We start from the raw sequence: 23522 nt of genomic DNA, 5'->3' as shown, positions 1-23522 counted from the left end.
CACTTTTCCCGCTTCGGTCCCCCTACAGGTTGGAAGTGGAATTGTCCATTACATGTTTTACAGGTTTTAGAAATCTTCAGGGCACAGAGGCTCAGTTGTTCCTGTTGCCCTGTCCTTTACGGCTTTCGTTAATGCTACTAGGAAAAAGAACTATCTCAGAGCTCCCCCAGAAAAATCCTCTCTGTCTGAGCACTGACCTCGCTGGTGAAATGAGTCTTGCAGAGACTTGACAAAAATTGCAATTCATCTTTGTGCAGTATCATTCTGTAGGAATCTTAACCATGAATAGTGCAAACACAGAGTGGTCTATCCATCAACACTGCACCAGTAAAACCTGAGAAAAATAACCATTTGTGGTTCAAATGTAACCTTAATACAAGTTCCTTCCTTACCACTATCTAAGTTTCATGTAAATTGTGAGTAAATAGGAGCATCCCAGGTTAAAAATTAATAGAGGTGTGCAAAAAAATCGATTCACATTCGTATCGCGATTCAGGCGCTACCAATTCAAAATCGATTCATAGAATTCCAAAAACAATTTTTTTTTATTGTAGGTCTACTGCCTTCACATGGGAAAAGTAACTACATTTACGTTTTTATTTATCGAGAATCGTATTTGAATCAAAATTCGATTTTGAATCGAATCTTGAGCCTATAACTCGATATCGAATCGTGACATTTTCTGAATCGTGCACGCCTACTAATTAATCAAACTTTTTCAAGCATAACCACCAAATGATGTGTTCACTGCTGCATCCCCTGCAAGTATTGTGGTTTGTAACATTTCCACAGCAGCCTTCTTTAAAGCAGTCCAGTCTTATCAGTCAGACACTGCTTAGGGAGTTTATCATGCCTCATTATGCTGGAATGTGTATATGACGTCGGAGGAACCTTTTAGTGCATTTGTGGAATGCTGATCAATTTAAGTCATTCAAGCAGCCCTTCTCTAATCCCATTCACACTCCTGACCCACTTCAGGATGAAATCCTAGCCGTCGTAAAAGACACAGTTCTTCTCTGGTGTGTTTTGTGTGAGAGGTCGGGATTTCCTCATTCTGCTTTGTTCCCGTAAAGTTCAGACCTTAAACAAACTGAGGCTCCTTTGTGCTTCCAGCCGTTGGCCTGAAAACTGAACTGGAGTGTAAATAAGGAACTAACATTATCAGCCCAGCTTCCCTGCATGCTTCCCCACCAGCCCCCTCAAGCTGACTCATTTTTCCCATGTACTGATGCAACAAGCAGCCTGCTCTGCTTTTATCCCACACACACAGTTCAGTAAACAGTTGTTACTAAACATTTTTCTCACCTAATGTTTCAGTACTGTTGTGCGTGCCAGTGTGCGAACCTAATTTTTCCCGTAAAGAAACATAATTGTAAAAATAAATCTTCCTTTTTGTTTGGAAAATCCAATGACAGAGCAAACAGCAGTACTGTGTAACTGGCAGACATTTTCAGGAAAGAATGCCCTGAAGGACAAAATTCCTGCACAGGGAGAGGTGGAGGAGAAAAAGGTTGCACTGGATATTCTTAAAGGCAGAAGGAGGATGCCATAGAGGAGTCAACAAACAACACGAAGAAAGGAGCTACATTATAGAAAGGTTTATACCACTGCCATGGACAATACTCATTTCTGGTTGGCTCACAGGTGCCTGTCAAAATTGTATAAGAGGACAAATTGTTTTGTGGTCTACATTTTAACCACCGTACTAAACTGTATGTAACAACAGTATATGCCACCTGGATTAAACTGTCAACAAGCACATTTTTAAAAAGAAAATGATGACTATTTAGACAAATCAAATCTATGTACTTTTTTGTTTGTAGCACTGAGTATCAAAGCTGTCAACTATCAAAAGCTGCCATGACTGGTTCGTCAGATTTGTAATCTTTTCTTACTTACTCTTCAGATAATTCTTAATTTAAATAAAAAAATGTTCCACTTAGACTATTTTATTTTATTTTAGGCAAAGTTCTTTTTCGGCTGCTTGTGTTGAGACAACATTTAACATTTGAAGTTGCTTTTGTTGAATACGGAACATACAGTTGTTAAAAAAAAAAAAAAAAAAAAAAAAAAACAAGTAGCAATTTCAGACTGGGTACCAAAAGTCAGCTACTGTATCAGCATTGGTTTGCTCAGCCAAGTCTGTTTCTCATCTTCTGACGTCTTTTGTTTGACTTTATTACCCCTTCTGGGACGTTTGTCCAGCCAAGTGCACGAAAAACGGGATACACTTTACAGATACACAAGGACACAAAACAGATAATCTCACCTTCCCTTAGTTATCCACATACTTATCAGTTCCACACCTTTGACTCCCACCCCACACCCTCCATGACCCACCAACACCCTGTTCTAACCCGCATCCCAGAACCCTTTTGATACAATATAACACAGTCATGTTGAGGCAGCCAGATCAGAATACTCTATGAATTACATCTTCTCTCCTGGATCTGCCTGCCCACACAGTCTAGTTCATAAAATGTAATGTGTAGTAGCACCAGGATCGTCTCCGCCTATAGACACTCTCATTGAACTGTGGAGAGGACCTGGGCATGTAACAACAAACCTGGCCACAAATCCAGACAGCTGCTGAGTCAGAGCATGCTCTGCTGCCAGCCTCCCACTGACTACTGAGTGTCAGTCTCCCCTCAGGCTGTGGTTTATTCTGTGGAGAGCTGGCTTCTGGCGTAGGTTCCTGTGCTGGCAGTAACAAGGTGTGATCCCTCCGCTGGTGTGTGGATGTCAGCTTCACACAACCAGACCAAATCTTGTGAATTGCAACTGCACTGCAGTATTTCAGACTTTTTAACGTAAAGAACTACTTGAACTGGGCATTGTAGATCACACATTTAGCATGGATCTGGAACATCAAGGACTATTTCTCGCCTCAAATTGATTTTTAAACAGATTTTAGTGGCACAGTTTTAGAACCGATAATGAGCCACATTGTCTTCCCTTTTTGCTGAAAAAAGAATAAATAAAAAAAAAAAGTTTAATTAGCAAATGATGCCATAACTTCATTCGTTCTTTTAATGTATTTGAGCGTGCCCCTGCCATCTGTAAGTGTCAGAGCAGCTAGATTAATCTCCTGAATTTGCACAAAAAAAATGCTGTCGGAGTTGTCAATATGCACTACCCATATGAGCAAAAAATCGCCGAAGAGAAAATGCAACAAAGGCTATTGGAAACAGATTTTTTGCGAATAAAAAATGACATCTGCTTCGGTGACTTCCAGTGTGCACCACCCATGTTGCTACTCACTGTCACATTCCTCCACTCCGCCAGAAAGCCCACAATATAAGGAATAAATAAAGTGTCAGGTAACCTGATGTTCCAGGTGACATAGTGTGCTACATAACCTCAACATCACAGGTTCAAGTTCATATTCATTCATTAACTTAATAAATACTATCTTAGGTGGTATACAGCTACGAAATGCCATTTTTGAAATGCTGCTTTTGTATTATTTTTGGAAAGCGCACAAAAGATATAATTACTGGTGTCCTGTTAATTATGTAGAATCTTTGTCTGTAGCTGATGGAAGTGAATGGACATAAATATACATGTTATTCTCATTAAAGTGTCCATAATTTGCATGGAAGGGGCAAAGTCTTAAGAATAAGAACCGAGATGATCTCTGCAAAAATGCAAAAATCCCATGAGGTTATACTAGAACCAGGCAAAAGACTCCGGTTTAAGTTACGGTTTTGGACTTCTACTGCCCTAATGGCGTCCGTGGTGAAACGTGACGACGTATCTTTATGTCTGCATCCGTGTCTCGTCAAACGCATCATCACCACTCCTGGTCCATCTGGCTCCGTGTGCCGGTGGACAGGTCGGCCCATTATTCAGCTGCAGACAGCCAGTCTCTCTGCCAAAGCAACCCATCTCTTATGACACAACTATTCACTATTCAGCCGTGCTGCAGCCGCTCTTCCTGCTGCTGCTGTTGCTGCCGGGGATATTAACAGATTACCCCTGCGCTGACCTTTCATGGGCTGAGCTCATCACTTTTCCAGCTGTAAACAATATCTTGTTGCAGTAATGGCTCCCTTTTCTTGTCATTTTTGTCCTCTTCACACTTGTGCTGTTGCTTCGGTGTAGTGTGATGATGACTCCAGAGAGCTCATAGGGAATGTTAATGTGGGGTTTAAAGGTATTATTCTCCTAAACATGTGCGGCAGATGGCTGGAAGAGCAGATTGCAGGGTTTGGTTAATGACCAAATAAATGGACGTTAGTCTGCGTGGCTGAAGGCCACCATTGTGTTTTGTGTTGAGCTGCAGATATTGGTTTTGGTTTTTACCGGCAGCAGAGGTCCCCGCCCTCATCCCCCAAACTGTGCCAACAGTCGTGCCGGTGTAGAGAGCCCAGCCATCTGCCACTTTGAGGTGTGTGTGTGTGTGTGTGTGTGTGTGTGTGAGATGCCAGCACAGGATCTTGCGTGGGTGTGAGTCTGTGATTGGTCACGCACAGTCTGAGGTATGATACTTTTTAACTTGGTTGCAGACGTGATGTTCCCCTCAAGATGAATTTGAAAGACTTGGTGTTCCTTCTAACTTTTCATCTTACACCACCACCAGGTCAAATTTGAATGTGCCCGATACTAATCGTGCTAATTAGAAAATGCTAACGCACTAAATTGAGATGGTGAACATTATTATGCAAATCACATCTACTAAACACGAAGGGAAAGAATGAAGGTGACCCATTCAGATGTCACATAAACAAAACCAACAAAAGATTTGGAAAGATACTGAGCCCTATCTGTCTGTCTGACTGTCTGCTTATCAGAATACTGACATAATACTGGGCTGGGCCATCTTTCTGTTTAATCCTCTGGCTTCTGTCACTGTGTGTGTGTGTGTGTGTGTGCGTGTGTGTGTGTGTGTGCGTGTGCGTTTTATCAGAGAGATTTCATTTCCTCACAGACGGATCGAGGGATAGAGAGAGGAGGGGTGATAGATACAGAGCGTGAGAGAGCGAGGCTGTGCTCACTTCAGTTATTTTCCTTGTTGGGGAACCGTTGATGTGTGTCATAGAACAGATCCAGTGCTAGTGTGAACCTTTTGAAGGCTATTGTGTCGACAAAAACCTGATGTTATCTTCTTGATCTCTGAATCAAGCGTGAGAAGAGGGTAACATCATTTCCTGTACTCTAAGCAGCTGCACTGGAAAGCATGTTGCTTAACTTCACCAGCTCTCCTGTGTTAACCTCATCCACTGGCATAAAAAAATAAATAAGTTAAAAAATCTTCAAATGCATTTACTTGACATAAAAAGCAACATTCAATCGCCTTGGCTGGTAGGCTTTTATGGAGAAGAGCAACAACAACCAAATATGTTATATTGTTAGTTTGACACAAACCATTGTTTCATGTATTGTGGCGGGCCGACTTCAACAGGCTGGGAAACTGTGTGTGTGTGTGTGTGTGTGTGTGTGTGTGTGTGTGTGTGTGTGTGGTCATTCTTCTGTATTATGAGTAATCTTGATAGGACTAGGGCTGCACGATATGAGGAAAATAAGCAATACGCGATGAACCTTTTCCCAGCAGACATTTTGACTTGTCATTGTAGGAAAAGCCCAGCTGAAATTGATAACCTTAACGATGGCTTAATTCCATCAAGTGTCCCAGGAAGCTATTTCAGTGAGTCAGCATGCACAATACCAGGGCCTCTCCTAAGTGGAATGCAGCCATCATCAATGGTTTGGAACACACCTGTGCTTTTCCTACTATGACATGTCAACATGTCTGCCGTGAAAAATGGTCTATAACGTTGAATATCGCGATGACGATATTACTTGCGATAAATAAACCAATATTAAAGTGTACTCATTTCTGCTGCTTTCTGTTTTCTGCTAAAATGCAACTGCAACTAGCAAGTTGAATTTAAAACAAATGAAAGGAAATCATTTCCAACATTCTTTTATTGGACAAATTGAACATTGAAGTTTATATAAAAGACACCACTAAAAAAGAATGACAGTTACATTTTTAAAGCGCAATTTTCTGCTGATATTTTCTTTCAACTAACGCAAAAAAGTCTTTCGCGATATGGCACAGCCTTTCGTGATGTGATTATTGGGCAAGTTGATGTCGTGGTGGCGATTTAAAGAAACAATAGATTGTGCAGCCCTAGATAAGACCCCAGCTTTATCTAACCTGTTGCATCATCACAAACATCATCTCCCTCATCAGCCCAGTAAAACGCAGGTGTGGCGTGACTCTGCAGGTGACAAACCATCAGTGCTATGATCCAAACCAGTAACCTCTTTAGTTTCACATCAGCTCCCTCCTCCTCTCTACATACCCAGCCTGTTGTGATTATTAACCACTACAGCAGGATGCACGTGACTAACACCAAGGGCCCATAATGATTAAGTGAGGCGTCCCTCTTTGTGAGTCATTCTCATGCTAATCAGTGCGTGCAGCCGGTCTGTGTTTTTCCAAGGGGGTAAGCTTCTCTCCGTAACCCGTACCTCCTATGGCGCCATTTTGATGCTAACAAGCACTCACCCGCCGTTAGCATTCCATTGACTTCCATTCATTTTGACGTCACTTTGACAGCGAATAACTTTGCATCTGAAGCGTTTAAAGACTCTATTTGTCCATTGTTCATTTCTAAAGAAACACGACAATGTATAAAAGGCTCCATTACCTTGTATCTCACGTTATGGCTCCATAGCAGACGTTTCTGTAAAAATAGGCTAACGATTGTGTCATAACCAAGTGACTTACTGTCGCATAGTAGAGGAATTACCGTATAGTACAGGAGAAGCTCACAGGCAGTTTCGACTTACATTAGCTGTTTAAGTTTAATTACTAATGTTAACTAGCATTTTAGTTAGCAATAATTAGCCTGTGTCCATGTTATCTCCTTACATATACCTATGCTATCCATCTCTGCAAGATTGGGAATGATTGAGATTTCTCTTGGCACAGCTACCAGAACACTTACAGGTTTCAGACACGTTGCTCACGTCACATCTACGTCTTCTCTCTCAGTTGGAGGCTGCGCAGTAATGCTCAGCGCTCACCGGAAAAGGGGGGGTAGAATAAATTTTTTTTTTCTCTTTTTTTATCAAACCGCAGTTTTTGCAAGTTCCCGCAATTTTTGCCAGTTCCTGCAATTTCATCGCATAAAATTACATAAATATCTGGCATATTCCATCGCATTTTTTAAGAAAACGTGCCGCATAATCAAGGATTTTTGCCCGCAACAATCACAAAAAAACAAAAGGGTAATGGACAATTCCGCTTCTAACCTGTAGGGGGACCAAAGCGGGAAAAGTGCTTTAGTGTTGCTTTAAAGTAAAAAGAAAAGGAAAAAAAAAACGGCTTGTTTATTGCTAAGGCCGTATGGATTAATAATGTAATAAAAATAACTTATAACAAGAACTTATTTCACCGGTAAATTGCTGTTAAACGACAAAAACAACTACCAGATGGGGAAAAGTAACTTTTGAATGCACCACGAAACTTCAATTGGTTTCAAGTGAACGCACCGCACCGTTTTTCTCTTTCTAAATAAAATGAATGTGAATAATGATTCTCATTGAAGTGTTCCCAGGATCGCTAAGGGAAATTATTGTTTAAAGTTTTTAGGTCACATGCTCAAGAGTCAGAAATAACAAAGCCGGATTGGGATATTTACAAGACACTTTACCACAGCGGACAGTTTGACAAAAAGAATCCGAGTGACAGTTTACAGTATATTGCAAGTTTCAAAAAGGTGTTGAATGAAGAATTTTTGCCAGATGAAACAAGACATTTTTGGCAAAGGAAAAAAAAAAAAAAAAAGTAAACGCATAAAGGACCAGACTGTAGAGTGACTCATTTTCTCTCCTCTTTCCACAGCGATCAAGGTGAACTGTCAGGGCTCATGTGGGATCTCCAACAAAATGAAAGACGCCTCGTGGGCTCTGGAGGAGCAGTACTTCAACAGCACGCTGTCTGTTGCTGACAAAGGTGATGACAGAAAAATATAGATTTTGATTGATCCCAAAAATGGGAAATTACAGTGTTTACAGCAGCAAAATATCAGACACACCGCACACATACAGAATATACATGAAATAATAGGATACATGAAATAATAATAGGATTGAATACAAGAATAAAAATGTACAACTACTTAACTAGTATTGATAAAGATGTAGATAAACCTATTGTGCAAGTTGCACTAAGTGCAACTTGCACAATAGGTTTATCTACATCTTTATCAATAGTTGATAGTTGAACAGTTACGATTGTGATGTCTAAGAGTCTTATCTAACACTCAGTGATGAAGTGTTAAAAAGTTTGATTTGCCTGTGGTAGGAATGATTTCTTGTAGCGGTCCTGTTTGCAGCCAATAACGGAGCCAGCCCTCCTGATCAGAGAAAAGCTTGATAATGTCTTGGTTTTTCTGCTGGTTGTCCTCATCTAAACACACAGGTGCATGAATAGTGACATTTATGTGCAGGCGTTGACCTTTTTATTCTAAAAAGCACACCAGTATGTTTGTGTTTTGCCCATTTGGTGCACAAACAGCTTCTAACGGCAACAGACACTCGTCTAACTTTCCAGGCAGCTGTTGATCTTCGTTCATATTTGTGCACACTGTGAACAATCGTGAAGACTTGCTCCTTTGTAGATAACCCATCTGATGTGTACTACAGTGAATAGAAACCAGTGGCTGCCTTGAAGTCAAGGAAAACAGTTCCTTAGCATGAAAAAAAACACTGGTATGGTCCTTTTTTAAGAGCAAAGCACATGCACCTGCAGATTCTCAACTGACATGTATTATGAAACAAACTGTTTCATCACTCTCCTCTGAGAGCACTGAAACTTCCCTGTCATAACAACACTTGATTGAAGCCTTTTATGCCTCCCCCCTTATTTGTTTTATAGAAAATCTGCTTCAACAGGCTTAATGTCACAATGGGGGCAGCAGCAGGTTTTTGCAGCCGTGTAAGCGAGGGGTTAAAGCCTCAATCAGTCAGAGTAGCAGTCCCCTGAAGTGATGTTCCAGGCTGCCTGTCGGCATGCTCCCTCTCTGAGGTGAGTGGTGTTTGGCAGTGCATGTTTGGCACATGTCCCCCCCCCCAGTTTCTGGGTACCACCCTGCCCTGCTGCACTGATGCGCGGCTCACTCGCGGAAACAAGAGCTTAAAGGACCTTTTGTTGTGCGCGTCATCTTCCATCTTTTGTATTTGTTGCTGATGCCGCCCACAGCCAGAAGGGGAAATGTGCCACGCATGCATGAAATGTGTTGTAAATGCAAATCACACTGTGGGACTTAAAGGCAGTCATTGGAGCATGTAATCCATGCTGGTTAAAACACCAAGAAGCAGTTCAGTGTTTAACTCACAGCCAGGTCTGTGTGCGTCAACACGTGATAATGCATTTATTCAAGTAGTGTACTTCTAAGTAGAATGTTGTATAGCTTGTGCTTGTTTTGTGCTTGGAACATTTATGACGGCTATACATTCTAGTTAAGTTACGAACTATAAATGTACATACAAAACATAATGCAATATTATAGATTAAACTACAGCAACAGCATATAAAGTACATCAAATTAGCTTGATCAGATACAACATTAAAATACTGCTTGTTAATTCATCAGTTTTAACGATCCAATAATATAATATGTAGTATATGGAATATAGTGATCTAGGGCTGGGCGATATGGAGAAAATCAAATATCACGATATTTTTGACCAAATACCTCTATCAATACTGCAATGATATTGTAGTGTTGACTATTGGCGCTTTCACAAAATATTTACACAATGAGATTTTAGATAAATAATCATCAGTAATGTGGATATAATGACTAAGTGGGTAAAGGCAAATAACAGTTACAACAGTCTGGTAAGTTCAGAAAATGACATCACTTTACTGTAATGCAGCCTTTAAAACCAGGAAAAGACACTTATGCCATATTATGATATCCAAAATCTAAGTCAATATCTAGTCTCATATCACGATATCGATATAATATCAATATATTGCCCAGCTCTATAGTGATCACACAAATCCAACAGCGGTACACGGAGTAAATGGGCTGAAAGCAACACATAGACAGCACAAATGTTCACCAATTGTCTCATTTTCCTACGATCGAAAATGTATGCCATCTGAAAAACACTACAACCACTATAATGAAATCATCGTGTCTTAGATTAAAATGACAGAATTCTCTGGGTTTGAACATTGTTGGAAACATTTGGGATAATGTAAGTACACAACTAAAAAAATATATATATATAATGCTTATACTATATGTTTCTAATGCTGAAACTGCAGATATTTTGCATTATAAAATAGTGTTTATATTAAATTATTTAGAGTAGTGTTATGATATTTGTTACTGATTAAAACCTGAGGTTCTCCCTCCTTTCCGTTCTATCTTACATTCTTATTATGAACTTGTTGATTTGAACGTGTCATGATTCCAACAATGCATATTATTGTACCGTTGGACGTGAGTTTGCCCCAGTTGAACCGGGAAGTGAAAATTGGGCATCAAAGCAGGCTCAGATTACTCAGACTGAACCATCAAACAGACATAAACATGAACACACCCTTCCCACACAGTAACATGCAGACCTGTTAGCATACTACTGCATGAGCTGAAAAGGTCTTGTGCCATTTACAAAAGAAAAACAAATACATTATCTGCAGAGTGCCAAATGGTTGGTAGATAAGTAGATTAAATTGGGCCGGCCTGTAGCCTACGCTCTTCTATGTCATCAGGTGACGCTTAGCTTAGCACATCTTTAACAATGCATATAGTTTTACACTTTTCATGTTCATGTTTTAATTATTCAAGCAATGATAAAACATGTTTTCTTGGTAGCTGTAGAGAGAGAACATGGTCCTAAATGAGGTGATGTAAGAACTTGCGAACATAAGAACTTTCACAGGGTTTCCTTTTTTCGGTCAGTGGGTTTCCTTAAAAGCTACCTAGCAGATCAGCAACCTCAGTCTATGTGGCGGTACTGCACCTTAATGCTGGTTGCCAGCCCCCCATAAAAAACTAAAACAAAGAAGTCAGTCAGTCAGACAGCACAGATGGCAGAGAGTGAATCCCAGTTTAACCCCTGAGTATTAATAAATATAGTAAACTTACATTTAGTAATATTTAAAGGACACTATTACTGAATTATGAGTAACCGAAAACCCTTGTATCGAACCTCAACACCTTTTCTGGTACAGACCTAATTGTGTTCAGAGTATTCAAATTTGTTAAGTGAAAGCGGGCAGAGTCAGTCTGGTCAGATTTTCTGTCTTGTGGACTTTAATGGATAGTAAGACAGTTTTAGACTATTTTATTTAGGCAAAGTTATTGTACAGCTGCTTGTGTGTAGACAAAAGAATTTAGTTTTCTTTTGTAAAATTAAAAAAGGTGGATTTACCTCTTCACATTTTAATATTTGTAAAGGAACTATTCTGTATACTATTGTTTCGGTGCTAGTTTGAAAAACTGTAAAGTGAATCAAACTGTGGAAAAAAAAAACAATCTCTATCCATTAGTTTATAAAACTTTGTGGTGTGCAAAAACTTTGCGGTAATAAATATAAGAAATATAAAAATAAATGCCACATTTTTGCACGCATGTACACACAGAGTATAGTGTAAAACTCCAGGCACTCCACACTCCAAACAGAGAAAGACATAAATAATTCATTACACACCATCCCTCTGTGCTCCCCCTTTATCTCTAGCATATTTCCGTATCCCATTCTCTACCGAAAATGGGCTGCTCTGCCCCTAAGGGCTGAGCGGCACAGGGAGAGCGAGACAGGAAGGGTGACGGAAGACCACTACACACACACACACACACACACACACACACACACACACACACACACACACACACACACACCCGTCTACACAAAGCGAGCGACGCTCACTTTGGCTGACTGATAATGTGGTATGCCACAGATGCTTGGCGGTTGGAGGAGTGAAGACCAGTGATCCGCTCTTCATTCTGTCACTGTTCTCAGTTTAGGATCTCCCTCCCACTGCTGCAGTTGGGTTGTGGTTAAACCGACAGCTTTATATTTATGCTTGACACAGACTCACTGTAGCATTTCCTGTCTTTTCATATATACATAGATACTTTACACATCTCTGCACAATGTTTTTTGTCATGTTTGAAAATGAATTCATTCACCAGAATTGCAAATTTTGAAGTGAAGCCATTGCAACATTGTTTTCTTTCAGTTTACTAAATGAGAACAGTCTTTCAAAAGCACTATCAACTACAAGGTCTTACATTATGTCACCATGCGTTATATTTAGACAACCAGCAAAAACACGTATGTTGGGTTAGTGCTGCTGTCAGTGTCCCCTGACCAAAAGGCACTGGCAAGAAGAACTGGAGTTATCCCCCACTGTTGTACTGTATAAGATGGGTTAAAAGCACAGGACTCGTTTTGTTTCTCAGTGGGTGCTTAGAAATGACAATAAAGGCACCTTTAACCATTAAGATCATTGTTAATAGCAAATAAACAATAAAAAAACAAATACTTCCATGTCTACACTGTTTGTATGTTTCAGGGCTGTGTTTTTAGTAATTTGCATCATTACGTACAGTATAGCAATAGGATTTCTTTTTTTTTTTTTAAGAACTTTTTAGAACATTACCTGACATTGGACCTGAGAAAAACATAGACTAAAACATGATAAGAACTGTGAAATATACTGTACGTAAATACATACTCGGTTATATATATATATGTACATAAAATTAATACAAATAAATGCATCATAATTAAATAACTACTAAATTAAATGAAGCAAAACGAGTTAGAATTTACCCAAATGTTGGCATTTGCAGTGGAGCAGGTTCATTTACATAGAAACTTCATCAATATGATTGTTAATCAGCATTTTGTTCTTCTGGAACAGAACCTGTAAGTTGCACTTAGACTTAAGCAATACATCGCCTTCAAAATGATCATTTCTGTATCAATGACTCACCCTGTGTTACGGAGACAATTAGTTTAGAAGTGAAGTGATAGATGGATTCTCTGTTCACCGTGGAGACCATTTTTCTTCAACAATTCAGGGTAACAGGGTGAGTAATTAATATACAAATGGTCATTTTGAGGGTGAGGTATTCCTTTACAGTCTTTATAGATCTTTCTTGTAGATTGCCCTGTCCCCCTGGTGTCATAGTCTTTTCTAGTCATTAGTGCTGTAGGTAGAATGGGTTTGAATTGTCTATGGTTGATATGGGTAGTTGGATACTCCGATCTGGTTAGGTTTAGTATGCTAAAGTTAGGAATCTCAGCTTGTTCTATACAGATACAAGCAAAGACTTCAAATTTCTCAGTCCTTAGTGTGAAGTCAGCTGTGATCAAATGATGTTTAAAGTCTTTTCAAGTAAATTTTTGAATTGTTTTCCTTCATCTTGATTTTCTGCCTGTACCCGTGTTAGCTAGGCTCCTTACAGTTGAGTATATAAAGTAGCTGAGGCTTGTAACGGCGTTGGTTTACAGTATTACTGCTTCCTTGAGCAGTAAACACAATGCAAATGAACACGCACACAGTCTGAGCACTAACGGAAGAAGTTGTGCCCGTCCCTAATGAGGTGAGACATGTTGCTGTCTGGGAGAATTTAATTGGGTTGCCAGCTCATCTGGAGAATTAATAAGCTGACTCTCTCAAGGTGCTATCAGTGCGACAGGGATGGAAAGGCCCTTATGCTCTTATCACTTAAATGAGCTTGAGATGTAAACAAGTATGAGAAAATTTTACTTAACAGACTTTGTTTTAAATTCCAAAACCCCTCTTCATATTTCAGGAGCACTTCCTGTTGAGATCCTCAGAATGCCACATGTGCTTCTGGACACACAGGAAGGTCTGCACCAGTGTACCCTGTGCTGTCTGATAACATCAGTAATACAGAGTTTGTAGTCTGATACAAGCAAGTTTTTTTTTTTTTTTTTTTTTTTGTTTCTAGTGTTCATACCGCTTTTTTACTTTGCATGAGATTCTGAATACATTTTGTCTACATCTAGCATATGGCAGTTGATGGGCTATATGTTTCTTATTGTTAACTAATTGAAAAGAAAATCTACAATGAACTGATGCTACTAATGAGTATTGTCTGTATATCCAAAGCCTGATAGCTTATTAGTTTTAAGTCTTCAGTAGGAACCAGTGGGCTTGGGCCGGAGTGACAGTTGTTGTTTTTTTGACAATAAGATTCATAACATTAACATTTTTTATATATATATATATAGATAGATAGATAGATAGATAGATAGATAGATATATATATATATATATATATATATATATATATATATATATATATATATATATATATATATATATATATATATATATATATATATATATATATATATATATATATATATATATATAGAAGATGCTGATCCATAGATGTAGTTTGCAGAAGAATGCACTCAGTCTTGGGTCGATCACTGCTGGCCCCACTGTGCTTCTAAATCATTGATTAACTTTGCTGAGAAGTTCTCCAACTTTGCCAGCTACATGTGTTGGCCGACACAAGGCCAACAGTTCATCACTTCCTCTGACGCCGGCTGATTGGTTTCTGTTGCTAGTTTCGTTCACAACAGAAAACCTCTCGGCTCTGCTGTCTTTGAACAACAAAGCCTGTTTGTCTCAGAAACTCCGTCACACTGGGAAGTAGCTGATCCCCACAGGACACCTGATGTTTACTAAGGGATATGTGAAGTCGAAATAAAGACAATCATACATACAAACGCTCATAATAATCACTATATATGCACCCATGAATGTCATTTGCATTTTTTTTCTTCTTTTCTGTCCGTCTACTGTGTAACTGATGAGCCTTCCCTTTTTTTTTTTTTTTTTTTTTTTTTGGAACCCTGGGTGCGGGCGAACACAGTTTCCCCTTCCAGTTTCTTATTCCAGGTAAGTGTGGGATTAACCCCGATGACCCGTTTAACCTCATTCCTCCATGTCGAGGGCACGCCTTCAGTTCCTGTGATAGTTTTCCAGGTCCAGATGACGTCAGTAAAATGAGCGTGCAGGTTTGATAACATCTGATACGTTTTTCTAATTCCTGAACTTACAAAATGTTCAGCCCTAAGCCCTTTGTCGCCGACACAAAGCATACACACACTCAGATCTGTGATAGCAATGGTGTGTAAAGGCTCATCACGTAGTTAATGTTTAAAAGACTTGTCAGGAACTTGCCAATTGTGTGCCTCAGCGTGATATTGCATCTTTATTACCCGTGCCACTTGTTCACAAACACGTAAGTTGATTTTTAACTGCTGGCCGAGAAATGACAACACCACGATGACTCAAAGATCAGCTGGACATACATGGCACCTGTGATGTTGACTAGAATGTAGTGAAAAGTGGCTCATTGGAGAGCCAAGTGTCTCCTGTTGCCCCCTGCTGGTACAGCAAACCGATATGCTCTTATATGTCTTCAAAATAGACTTGGCAGCAAATGAAGTGATTAGGTAGAATGAGCCAACTTGACTTTTAACACTGGATTTAGAGAGGCGGCGATGATAATGAGGTTTTTTATTCTCTTTGAGAGATATTTATGTGTAGATATGAAAACGCGTCAGCATCAAAACACATAGAAAATACATACGTACGATGATAGAAAGTCATGGTGATTAAAAAAAATATCAATGAAGTGTGGTAGTTCGTTAAAGAAAAGCCAAAATGTCATCTTGTAAAGGTTGCGCTATCTTGGAATGACAAGACTGTTTCGTTGTACGCAAGTATAATAACAACAAAGTTGAATTGAAGAAATGTTAAAAGGACGGCATAAATCATGGCCAAGCCTAGCTGACATGAAAGAAGAATTAACCAAACCACACCAGTTGATGGAAACGCGCCTAATTAGCATTTCCAGTGACATTTCAAAAGTTTGCTTAAAAATCGCTTGACCATTTCTTTTCTTTTTTTTGCCAGTTGACTAACCAGCTTTATAGTGCTTATCCTTATGCAGCAGAGTTTTTTTAAAATAGTTTTTATTAGTACATTGGTACAAGTTCAAAGTCTGTACAAATCAAAATTTTTCCATTTGTTTTTTCATTTTCCTATCGATCCACCTACCCACCCCCCTCCCAAATGCCCAACAAAAGTTTGCATGACAATTTAATGGAAACGGGGCTGGTGTTTCCATTAAATTGTTCTATATGTTTTGACTGAGGAAGGTGTTTAAGGACTAAAAGTAGAGCCTTTCACATTGGTAACATGCACTCAGTTGTCCGTTTATTTGTTACACCTAGCTAAAACTAATGGTCTAATACAACAGCCCTGCAATACATTCATCCTTCATGAGGAAAATCTATAAAATGAGCAAAAATGGTGAAGGTTGTCAGGAAAGGGAGAAGATCAGTAGAAATGGTTTTAGTGGCAAAGGACATGGTGGGGTTTAGAGGGTTGTTGGTCATCCTGCTGATGCTCACAAGTAGGTAGTTAGGAGAAGGAGCCTTGAGCAATGTCAGTGTCTTTTAACAACAACCTCGACATGGAAGGACTAACAGAATTTCCTCTGACAAGCCCAACTCATTTATCTGGAGTCAAGGCATCAGGTGGCGTTCAAGCCGGATCACTTCTCACAGGGGGAACAAGGAAGGCGTAGGCTGAGATGAGCTCCGTACAGGGACACTTAGAGGGATAAACCGGGTTGGATAAAAATGGTGGATGGCCTCATTCCAAAGGGACGCGAGATACAATTGAGAAAGAGGAGTGAGAACAAAATAGATGAAAAGGTGATTTAAACTGTTATCCTTTTGAAGATGAGCATGCATGAACATGTAAGCATCCTTATATTTATTCAATAAAACGGAATAACCAGTGAGAAGCTGATGATCAAATTCCATAGCAGAAGACAGAAAATATCCTCCTGTCTCACTGTTGGTTTCTGAAATAAAACTGTCAACTGTGATACATTTCAAAACATCAACACTGAGCTGGGAGGAAGGAATTGGCTGCTACACTCAAATCAGGGGGCATGCTGTCAGACAGAGAGTGTGTGAAATGTGTGCTGCATCTCCCGACAAGCCAGACCTCCTGAAATCAAATAGTGTTATCTCCAAATGAGATTCCTTCTCACAACCAGTGTATCTCCACATTTAGAAGATGAACCCTTCTCTACTTGATCTGTACTCCTCTGACAAGATCTACATTCAGAAAAAAAAGGTTACTTTGACATTTGGTGATTTGTAGATTATAGGTCAAGGTTAAAACTGAGCTAAATTTCGGATAAAGACTAAAATATTTCTTAGACCTCACATAACTGTTGTTTCAACTTTATAATTAGGAACTGATACATATTGTAATCAGGGTTCAAAATTAACTTTTTCGTCCACCAGCCAAATGGCTAGTGAATGTTCTAATTCCACCAGTTACTTTAATAGTTTACCCTTGTTTTTTTTTTGGCTGGTGAGTGAAGCAAATCTACCAGCTACTTGCATATTTTACCAGCATTTGGCTAGTAAATGGTGCTAATTTTGAACCCTGATTCTAATATAGTCATTTAAATGTTGTTGAGATGATGTTTATATGTAATGTAGACATCCAGATAAGACTAACATTCAGCCATGCTAGCAACTCTGTTAGGCTGTATTCAGTCACAGGGTTAGTCTGACTATCACCAGAGCAAGCTCAATCTTTTAAAGTGGCCATATTATGCTCATTTTTAGGTTCATAATTGTATTTAGAGGTTGTACCAGAATAGGTTTACATGGTTTAATTTTCAAAAAACACCATATTTTTGTTGTACTGCACATTGCTGCAGCTCCTCTTTTCACCCTGTGTCAGATCTCTGTTTTAGCTACAGAGTGAGACCTCGCTACTTCTGTAACATCTTTGTTGTCAGTCGCACATGCACAGTAGCAAGCTGTTTCTCCAACTTCGGCCTGTACAAGGCAGGATTAGCCGGGAGACTTCTTCTAAATGAGGGCGCACTTCCAACTTTGAATACCTGCAGAACAGGGACATGTAAGTAGTTCTATACAATTTATTTTGTAGATTAGGGTGAATTTGTGTGTGTTGTAGCAGTGTTTTGCCATTGAGAACGAGCTAGCATGCTAGCGCTAGCATGCTAACGGTTAGCCCCCTAGGCCCCTCATCTCGGCTAGTGACGTAGAAAGCCGTGCAGATTTCGACCAGCTCACCCAGAGACTGAAGGCAGGACCCATTCAGAAACCCGTATCTCACTCAAAACAGCATGGATGTTTTTTTTTCCAAAGTTTGTATGCATGTGGAAGCACCAGAGACACAAAATAACACCCCAAATCCCAGAAAAAGTGATTTTCTTTTCATAGTATGGGCACTTTAAGATTGAACATTAGTCTGGGGCGTCTGCTCTGTATTTTCTACTGCACGAGAGGCGTGATCAACGGGCATAGTTCAAATGACTCTGTACGCAATTGGATTGTCCTTCAACCAATCAGACCAACGATCCGGGAGAGCGCAACCAACGGTGTGACGACTGCAACAACGGTTCATCGTGTTAAACCCTCTCTTAATACATCCATGGTTAAACCCGCCAATAGCGTGCCAGGTGGATAAGCCTTGGATATGTTTGTCATTGGTCCCTGCAGATTTGTAATGGAAGCAGAATAGATAAATGTAAAGGTTTCCAGCCTGAGCTGCAGGGCGAAATCAAATCGCCAGCAGATCGGTCTGGGATTACCCAGTCTAGCACAGGGGTGCTTTCAGCTAAATGCTAATATCCGCATGCTCACATGGACAATGCTAACATGCTGATGTTAAGCAGGTACTATACAATATTAGCCATGTTCGCCTGGCTGTATTTAGTGATAAACCAAAGTGTTGGACTAATTGATAATTCAAGGGGTCACCAAAGAGATGACAACTCATCCTGAGGAGGAACATAAATGCCAGTACCAAATTTCATGGCAGTCCATCCAAGAGTTGTCCAGACATTCCAAACCAAACAACACAAATGTGAACATCTCGGTGGCAATAGAGGAAATGTCATTAGGATTCAGCCTCTGGGACCATGAATGACGTTCACAGCCGCCCCAGTTTTAACGTAGGTGCCAAAATCTCTTTTGTGACATGCAAATCAACAAGTGCTTATCATGTTCCTAGATGCACAAGTCTAGCCTGAAACGAAAATGTTGAGGGGGCTGCTTGTTGAAATCAAGTTAGCACCTTGAAGTACAGCTCATGTACTTCAAGCATGATGAACTGCAGCTCAAAAAGTCAGCATTGTATTTGTGTGAGCTCAAAGGATCAAGTCACGCGGTGCAATCTTTGGCCACTTTCAGCAGCCAACGAGCAGCTCAGTCTGGTGTGTCTCCAGGGAAAGTTAGGGGTGCTTCAGGCTGTTCTTGCTACCAAACTGTCTGCAACAAAACAACAACACATCTGGTTAATTTCTGCTGACAGCAGCAGCAGCCATTGGTCTCGTTGGTATTAACATCTGAATAAGGATCAGTGGAAAAAGGAACACTTGTAGTGAGAGTGAGAGAGAGTGGCTCAGCGTTTATTTTGACAACCCATTAATCACCTTTTTGTACATTCTGTTTGTGAAATTTAAATGCAGATTGTTCGTACGGATCACAAAACCAAAAGAGGTTTTGAATCTAATGTTTTTTTAATCTTTTCTCCGGCTATGAACATCTCTCTCCTGTCTGTCTGTCTGGCTGCTTCCTCCCCAAATAGTTATTTTTAATCTCACTCGCCTTAAATTTCCTTTCCTCCAGCCATTTCCCTCCCTGTTTCCTGCCCTTTTCTCAAGTCACAAGAACAATCAGTGTCCTTTTTCCATTCAGGACGAAAGTGCAGGAATCCGTCTAAAAGGCTCCTCACATCTTGTGACAGCTCTGATAGAGGCCTGCATGGATAAGGACACAGATTTCAGCCCTGTACTCCTCCCTACACGTAACAATCATATAAAAGGAAATGATTTAAATTTCAGACTGATTAATCCTGCTTTATCAGGCATTGCATTATTTGTTAAAGAACATGTTCATTGACAGAGCGAAACACATAAAGTGTGTGTGTGTGTGTGTGTGTGTCAAACCTTTTCTGTCTTTGTTTTTTTTCCTTTTTCTCCTTTTAATTTGTGGTCTCTTTTTTTACTTCACAAATACACATTGAGATATGGACTTGACCTTTTGAACTTGAATTTCTTTTCCTTATATAATAGTTTTTACAATATATTGTATGCACATGCACAGCTGTAACATCTGTCTACATTTATGGTAGTTGTGTTTCACAATTTAATTCTAAGCAAAAACGCAGATTTCACATTTAATAGCGATACCTTTGCGTGGCTGGTTAGCTCAGTTGGTAGAGCGGGCGCACATATATAGAGGTTTGTTCCTCGATGCAGAGGCTCCAGGGTTCGAGTCAATGAAGGTAAATATGGTGCAAAACGTGAGAGCTTGTAGAATACAATGTGAGAACTTGCATAACAAAAAATTTGCACTTGTAAAATTAAAATTTGCACTTGTAAAAAATATTCACACGTGATCTGAATTTGAAGTCACAAAAAGACAAAAAACACGAGAGCTTGTAAATTGAAATTTGCACTTGTAGAAAAAATATTCACAAATGTGTAGATTGATATTTGCATGAACACAATGACCGCTGCAAACTTGTAATGCAACATTTACTCGTGTACTTTTTTTTTCTTTTACTCAGGTTCATTTTCCATCACAACCACAATTCAGTGATTACAACCTCTTGAATATGTCACTGTATGCGCTCTCTCGCATCACAAAGTGGCGAATCTGCGCCTCGACTTTTGCAACACTTGTTGCGATACATTTGGTGCAAAACTAATTTACTGAAGTAAAGTATATAAAGTAATATTAAAAGTGTCCTTTAAATATTACTTTTTTTTTTTTTTACATTGAGTTGCTGTAAGTTTACTATATTTATTAATACTCAGGGGTTAAACTGGGATTCACTCTCTGCCATCTGTGCTGTCTGACTGACTGACTTCTTTGTTTTAGTTTTTTATGGGGGGCTGGCAACAAGCGTTAAGGTGCAGTACCGCCACATAGACTGAGGTTGCTGATCTGCTAGGTAGTTTTTAAGGAAACCCACCGACAGAAAAAAGGAAACCCTGTGAAAGTTCTTATGTTCGCAAGTTCTTACATCACCTCATTTAGGACCATGTTCTCTCTCTACAGCTACCAAGAAAACATGTTTTATCATTGCTTTAATAATTAAAACATGAACATGAAAAGTGTAAAACTATATGCATTGTTAAAGATGTGCTAAGCTAAGCGTCACCTGATGACATAGAAGAGCGTAGGCTACAGGCCGGCCCAATTTAATCTACTTATCTACCAACCATTTGGCACTCTGCAGATAATGTATTTGTTTTTCTTTTGTAAATGGCACAAGACCTTTTCAGCTCATGCAGTAGTATGCTAACAGGTCTGCATGTTACTGTGTGGGAAGGGTGTGTTCATGTTTATGTCTGTTTGATGGTTCAGTCTGAGTAATCTGAGCCTGCTTTGATGCCCAATTTTCACTTCCCGGTTCAACTGGGGCAAACTCACGTCCAACGGTACAATAATATGCATTGTTGGAATCATGACACGTTCAAATCAACAAGTTCATAATAAGAATGTAAGATAGAACGGAAAGGAGGGAGAACCTCAGGTTTTAATCAGTAACAAATATCATAACACTACTCTAAATACTTTAATATAAACACTATTTTATAATATTTTTTAGTGCAAATTTCAATTTACAAGTTCAGATTCTTTTTACAAGCTCTCGTGTTTTTTGTCTTTTTGTGACGTCAAATTCAGATCACGTGTGAATATTTTTTACAAGTGCAAATTTTAGTTTTACAAGTGCAAATTTTAACATACAAGTTCAAATTTTTTGTTATGTAAGTTCTCACATTGTATTCTACAAGCTCTCACGTTTTGCACCATACGAGTCCGACCTGTGATGGTTTTCCTGCATGTCTTCCCCCTCTCTCCCCTTTGTCTGAGCTGTCCTATCATTAAAGGCCCATAAAAAATCTTAAAAAAAAAAAAAAAAAAGATAACTTTGAATATTACATCAAACGATTGGATGGGTTGCCCCAAAATATCAGTTACTTTTCTCAGTGTTAAAGTCTGTATTGTCTTTTTCCCAATCCCCTCTTCAGTCACTCCCCCGACTTCCTTTGAGGGACCCTTTGGGAAGATTAGTTACCGTGTGAGGGTGGCCATTGACACGCCTCGCTTCTCTAAGGACTACAAAGCCCAGAGGGCCTTCTACATACTCAACCTGCTCAACCTCAATGAGGTGCCTGAAATTGAAGTAAGTGCTTGCTGCACACATTTCTCTACTTTTTAATCATTTTTTTGCTCATTTTATTCCTTCACAAACTTTAATGTTGCCGTTCTGTCCTTTGAAAAAGTTTTGGATATATTGGAGAAACAAAAGAGACTCTGAAACAATGTAATGGATCTCTTTATTTGATCAGCGTTTGTCTTGGTTGAGGCTTATTAAATTTAAAGGCAGAGCAGGATCTAATACTTGTTTTTTTCTCTACTCCCCTACATTACTTTATTAGCAATTATTAGTTATATTATTATACCTAGAGATTGGCATGGTTTTATTTCAGTTAGCCTAATAGCTGGTTTGATTTGCATTGAGAGATTATCTTATTGAAAGTGCCCCATGCCAGTCTCTAGGTATGGTGAAGAGTATGTGATGATGTGGGGCTATTTTAATTTCAAAGGCCAAGGGAACTTGATCAGGATGCATAGTATCCTGGATCCATGAAATAACTGGCCTTTTTTTTTTTTTTTTTTTTTTTTCCTCATTTTAGTCAACTTTAGCATGGGTTCATAAACTTATGAGCACCACTGTATATCATTCACTCTCTTCCCGTCATGACTGTCAGAAACTCTGGAACCAAGCATGAATAGATTCTTAGCAAAGCATGGGCTAATGAGGCTTCTTAATTACTAACAACGCACGAGCACACGTTTATCCTGCGACTCTGTCTCCGCAGCTTCCGAGTTACGCTGTCACTACTAAGAAGTTCAGCTACCTCCTGGTGAAGACGGGGACCCTGATGCTGAAGGCTCACAGTGACCTGAGGGGTTACATTCCGGGCCAGGTCATCAAGTTAGCCACTGAGATCCACAACAAGTCTGGGAAGGACACAGGATGTGTGCTGGCCAGTCTCATACAGGTAGATCATTAGTATTAGAGTATTAGTTATGGGTTTTTTTTCACCACCACACCTTTCTCTCAGGCTAACATTTTTCTGCAGTGAGTCATCTTTGAAAATAAGATTTTGTTGGTTTTATAACGTAGGTGTTGAGGACAGAAGGAAAAAAAACTAAAGAAAATAGATTATAAAAAATCAGTCAAGGAAAAAAAAGAGAAATGAGAAACAGATCTCTATGTTTTTAGTCTTTGCCCTATCCCAAATACAATTTAGTATGAGCACAGCCAGTGTGCACTGCCCCTGTGAAATTTCCATCCTAGGGATGTATTATAAATATCTGCTGGGACTCCCAAAAGCTTCAAAAACATAAGC

At 39.4% G+C, this 23522-nt stretch overlaps 1 protein-coding gene across 2 annotated transcripts in view; it reads left to right on the top strand.

Annotated features, from left to right (window-relative positions):
• Positions 1–23522, top strand: part of arrdc1b (arrestin domain containing 1b) — a 43141-nt gene that overhangs the window by 13500 nt on the left and 6119 nt on the right. For both annotated transcript variants that reach the window (XR_003694567.1, XM_028601209.1), the window contains exons 2-5: positions 7859–7969; positions 14873–14923; positions 22134–22288; positions 22989–23171. Coding sequence is in view for 1 of the 2 variants with exons in the window: in XM_028601209.1 (XP_028457010.1) it covers positions 7859–7969; positions 14873–14923; positions 22134–22288; positions 22989–23171 (500 nt within the window). In the remaining variant the exon portion in view is untranslated. The remainder of the gene's footprint in view (positions 1–7858; positions 7970–14872; positions 14924–22133; positions 22289–22988; positions 23172–23522) is intronic.

The sequence above is a fragment of the Perca flavescens genome, chromosome 16, assembly GCF_004354835.1.
Source record: "Perca flavescens isolate YP-PL-M2 chromosome 16, PFLA_1.0, whole genome shotgun sequence".
Classification (NCBI taxonomy): domain Eukaryota; kingdom Metazoa; phylum Chordata; class Actinopteri; order Perciformes; family Percidae; genus Perca; species Perca flavescens.
This window is presented reverse-complemented; position numbering and strand designations above follow the sequence as displayed.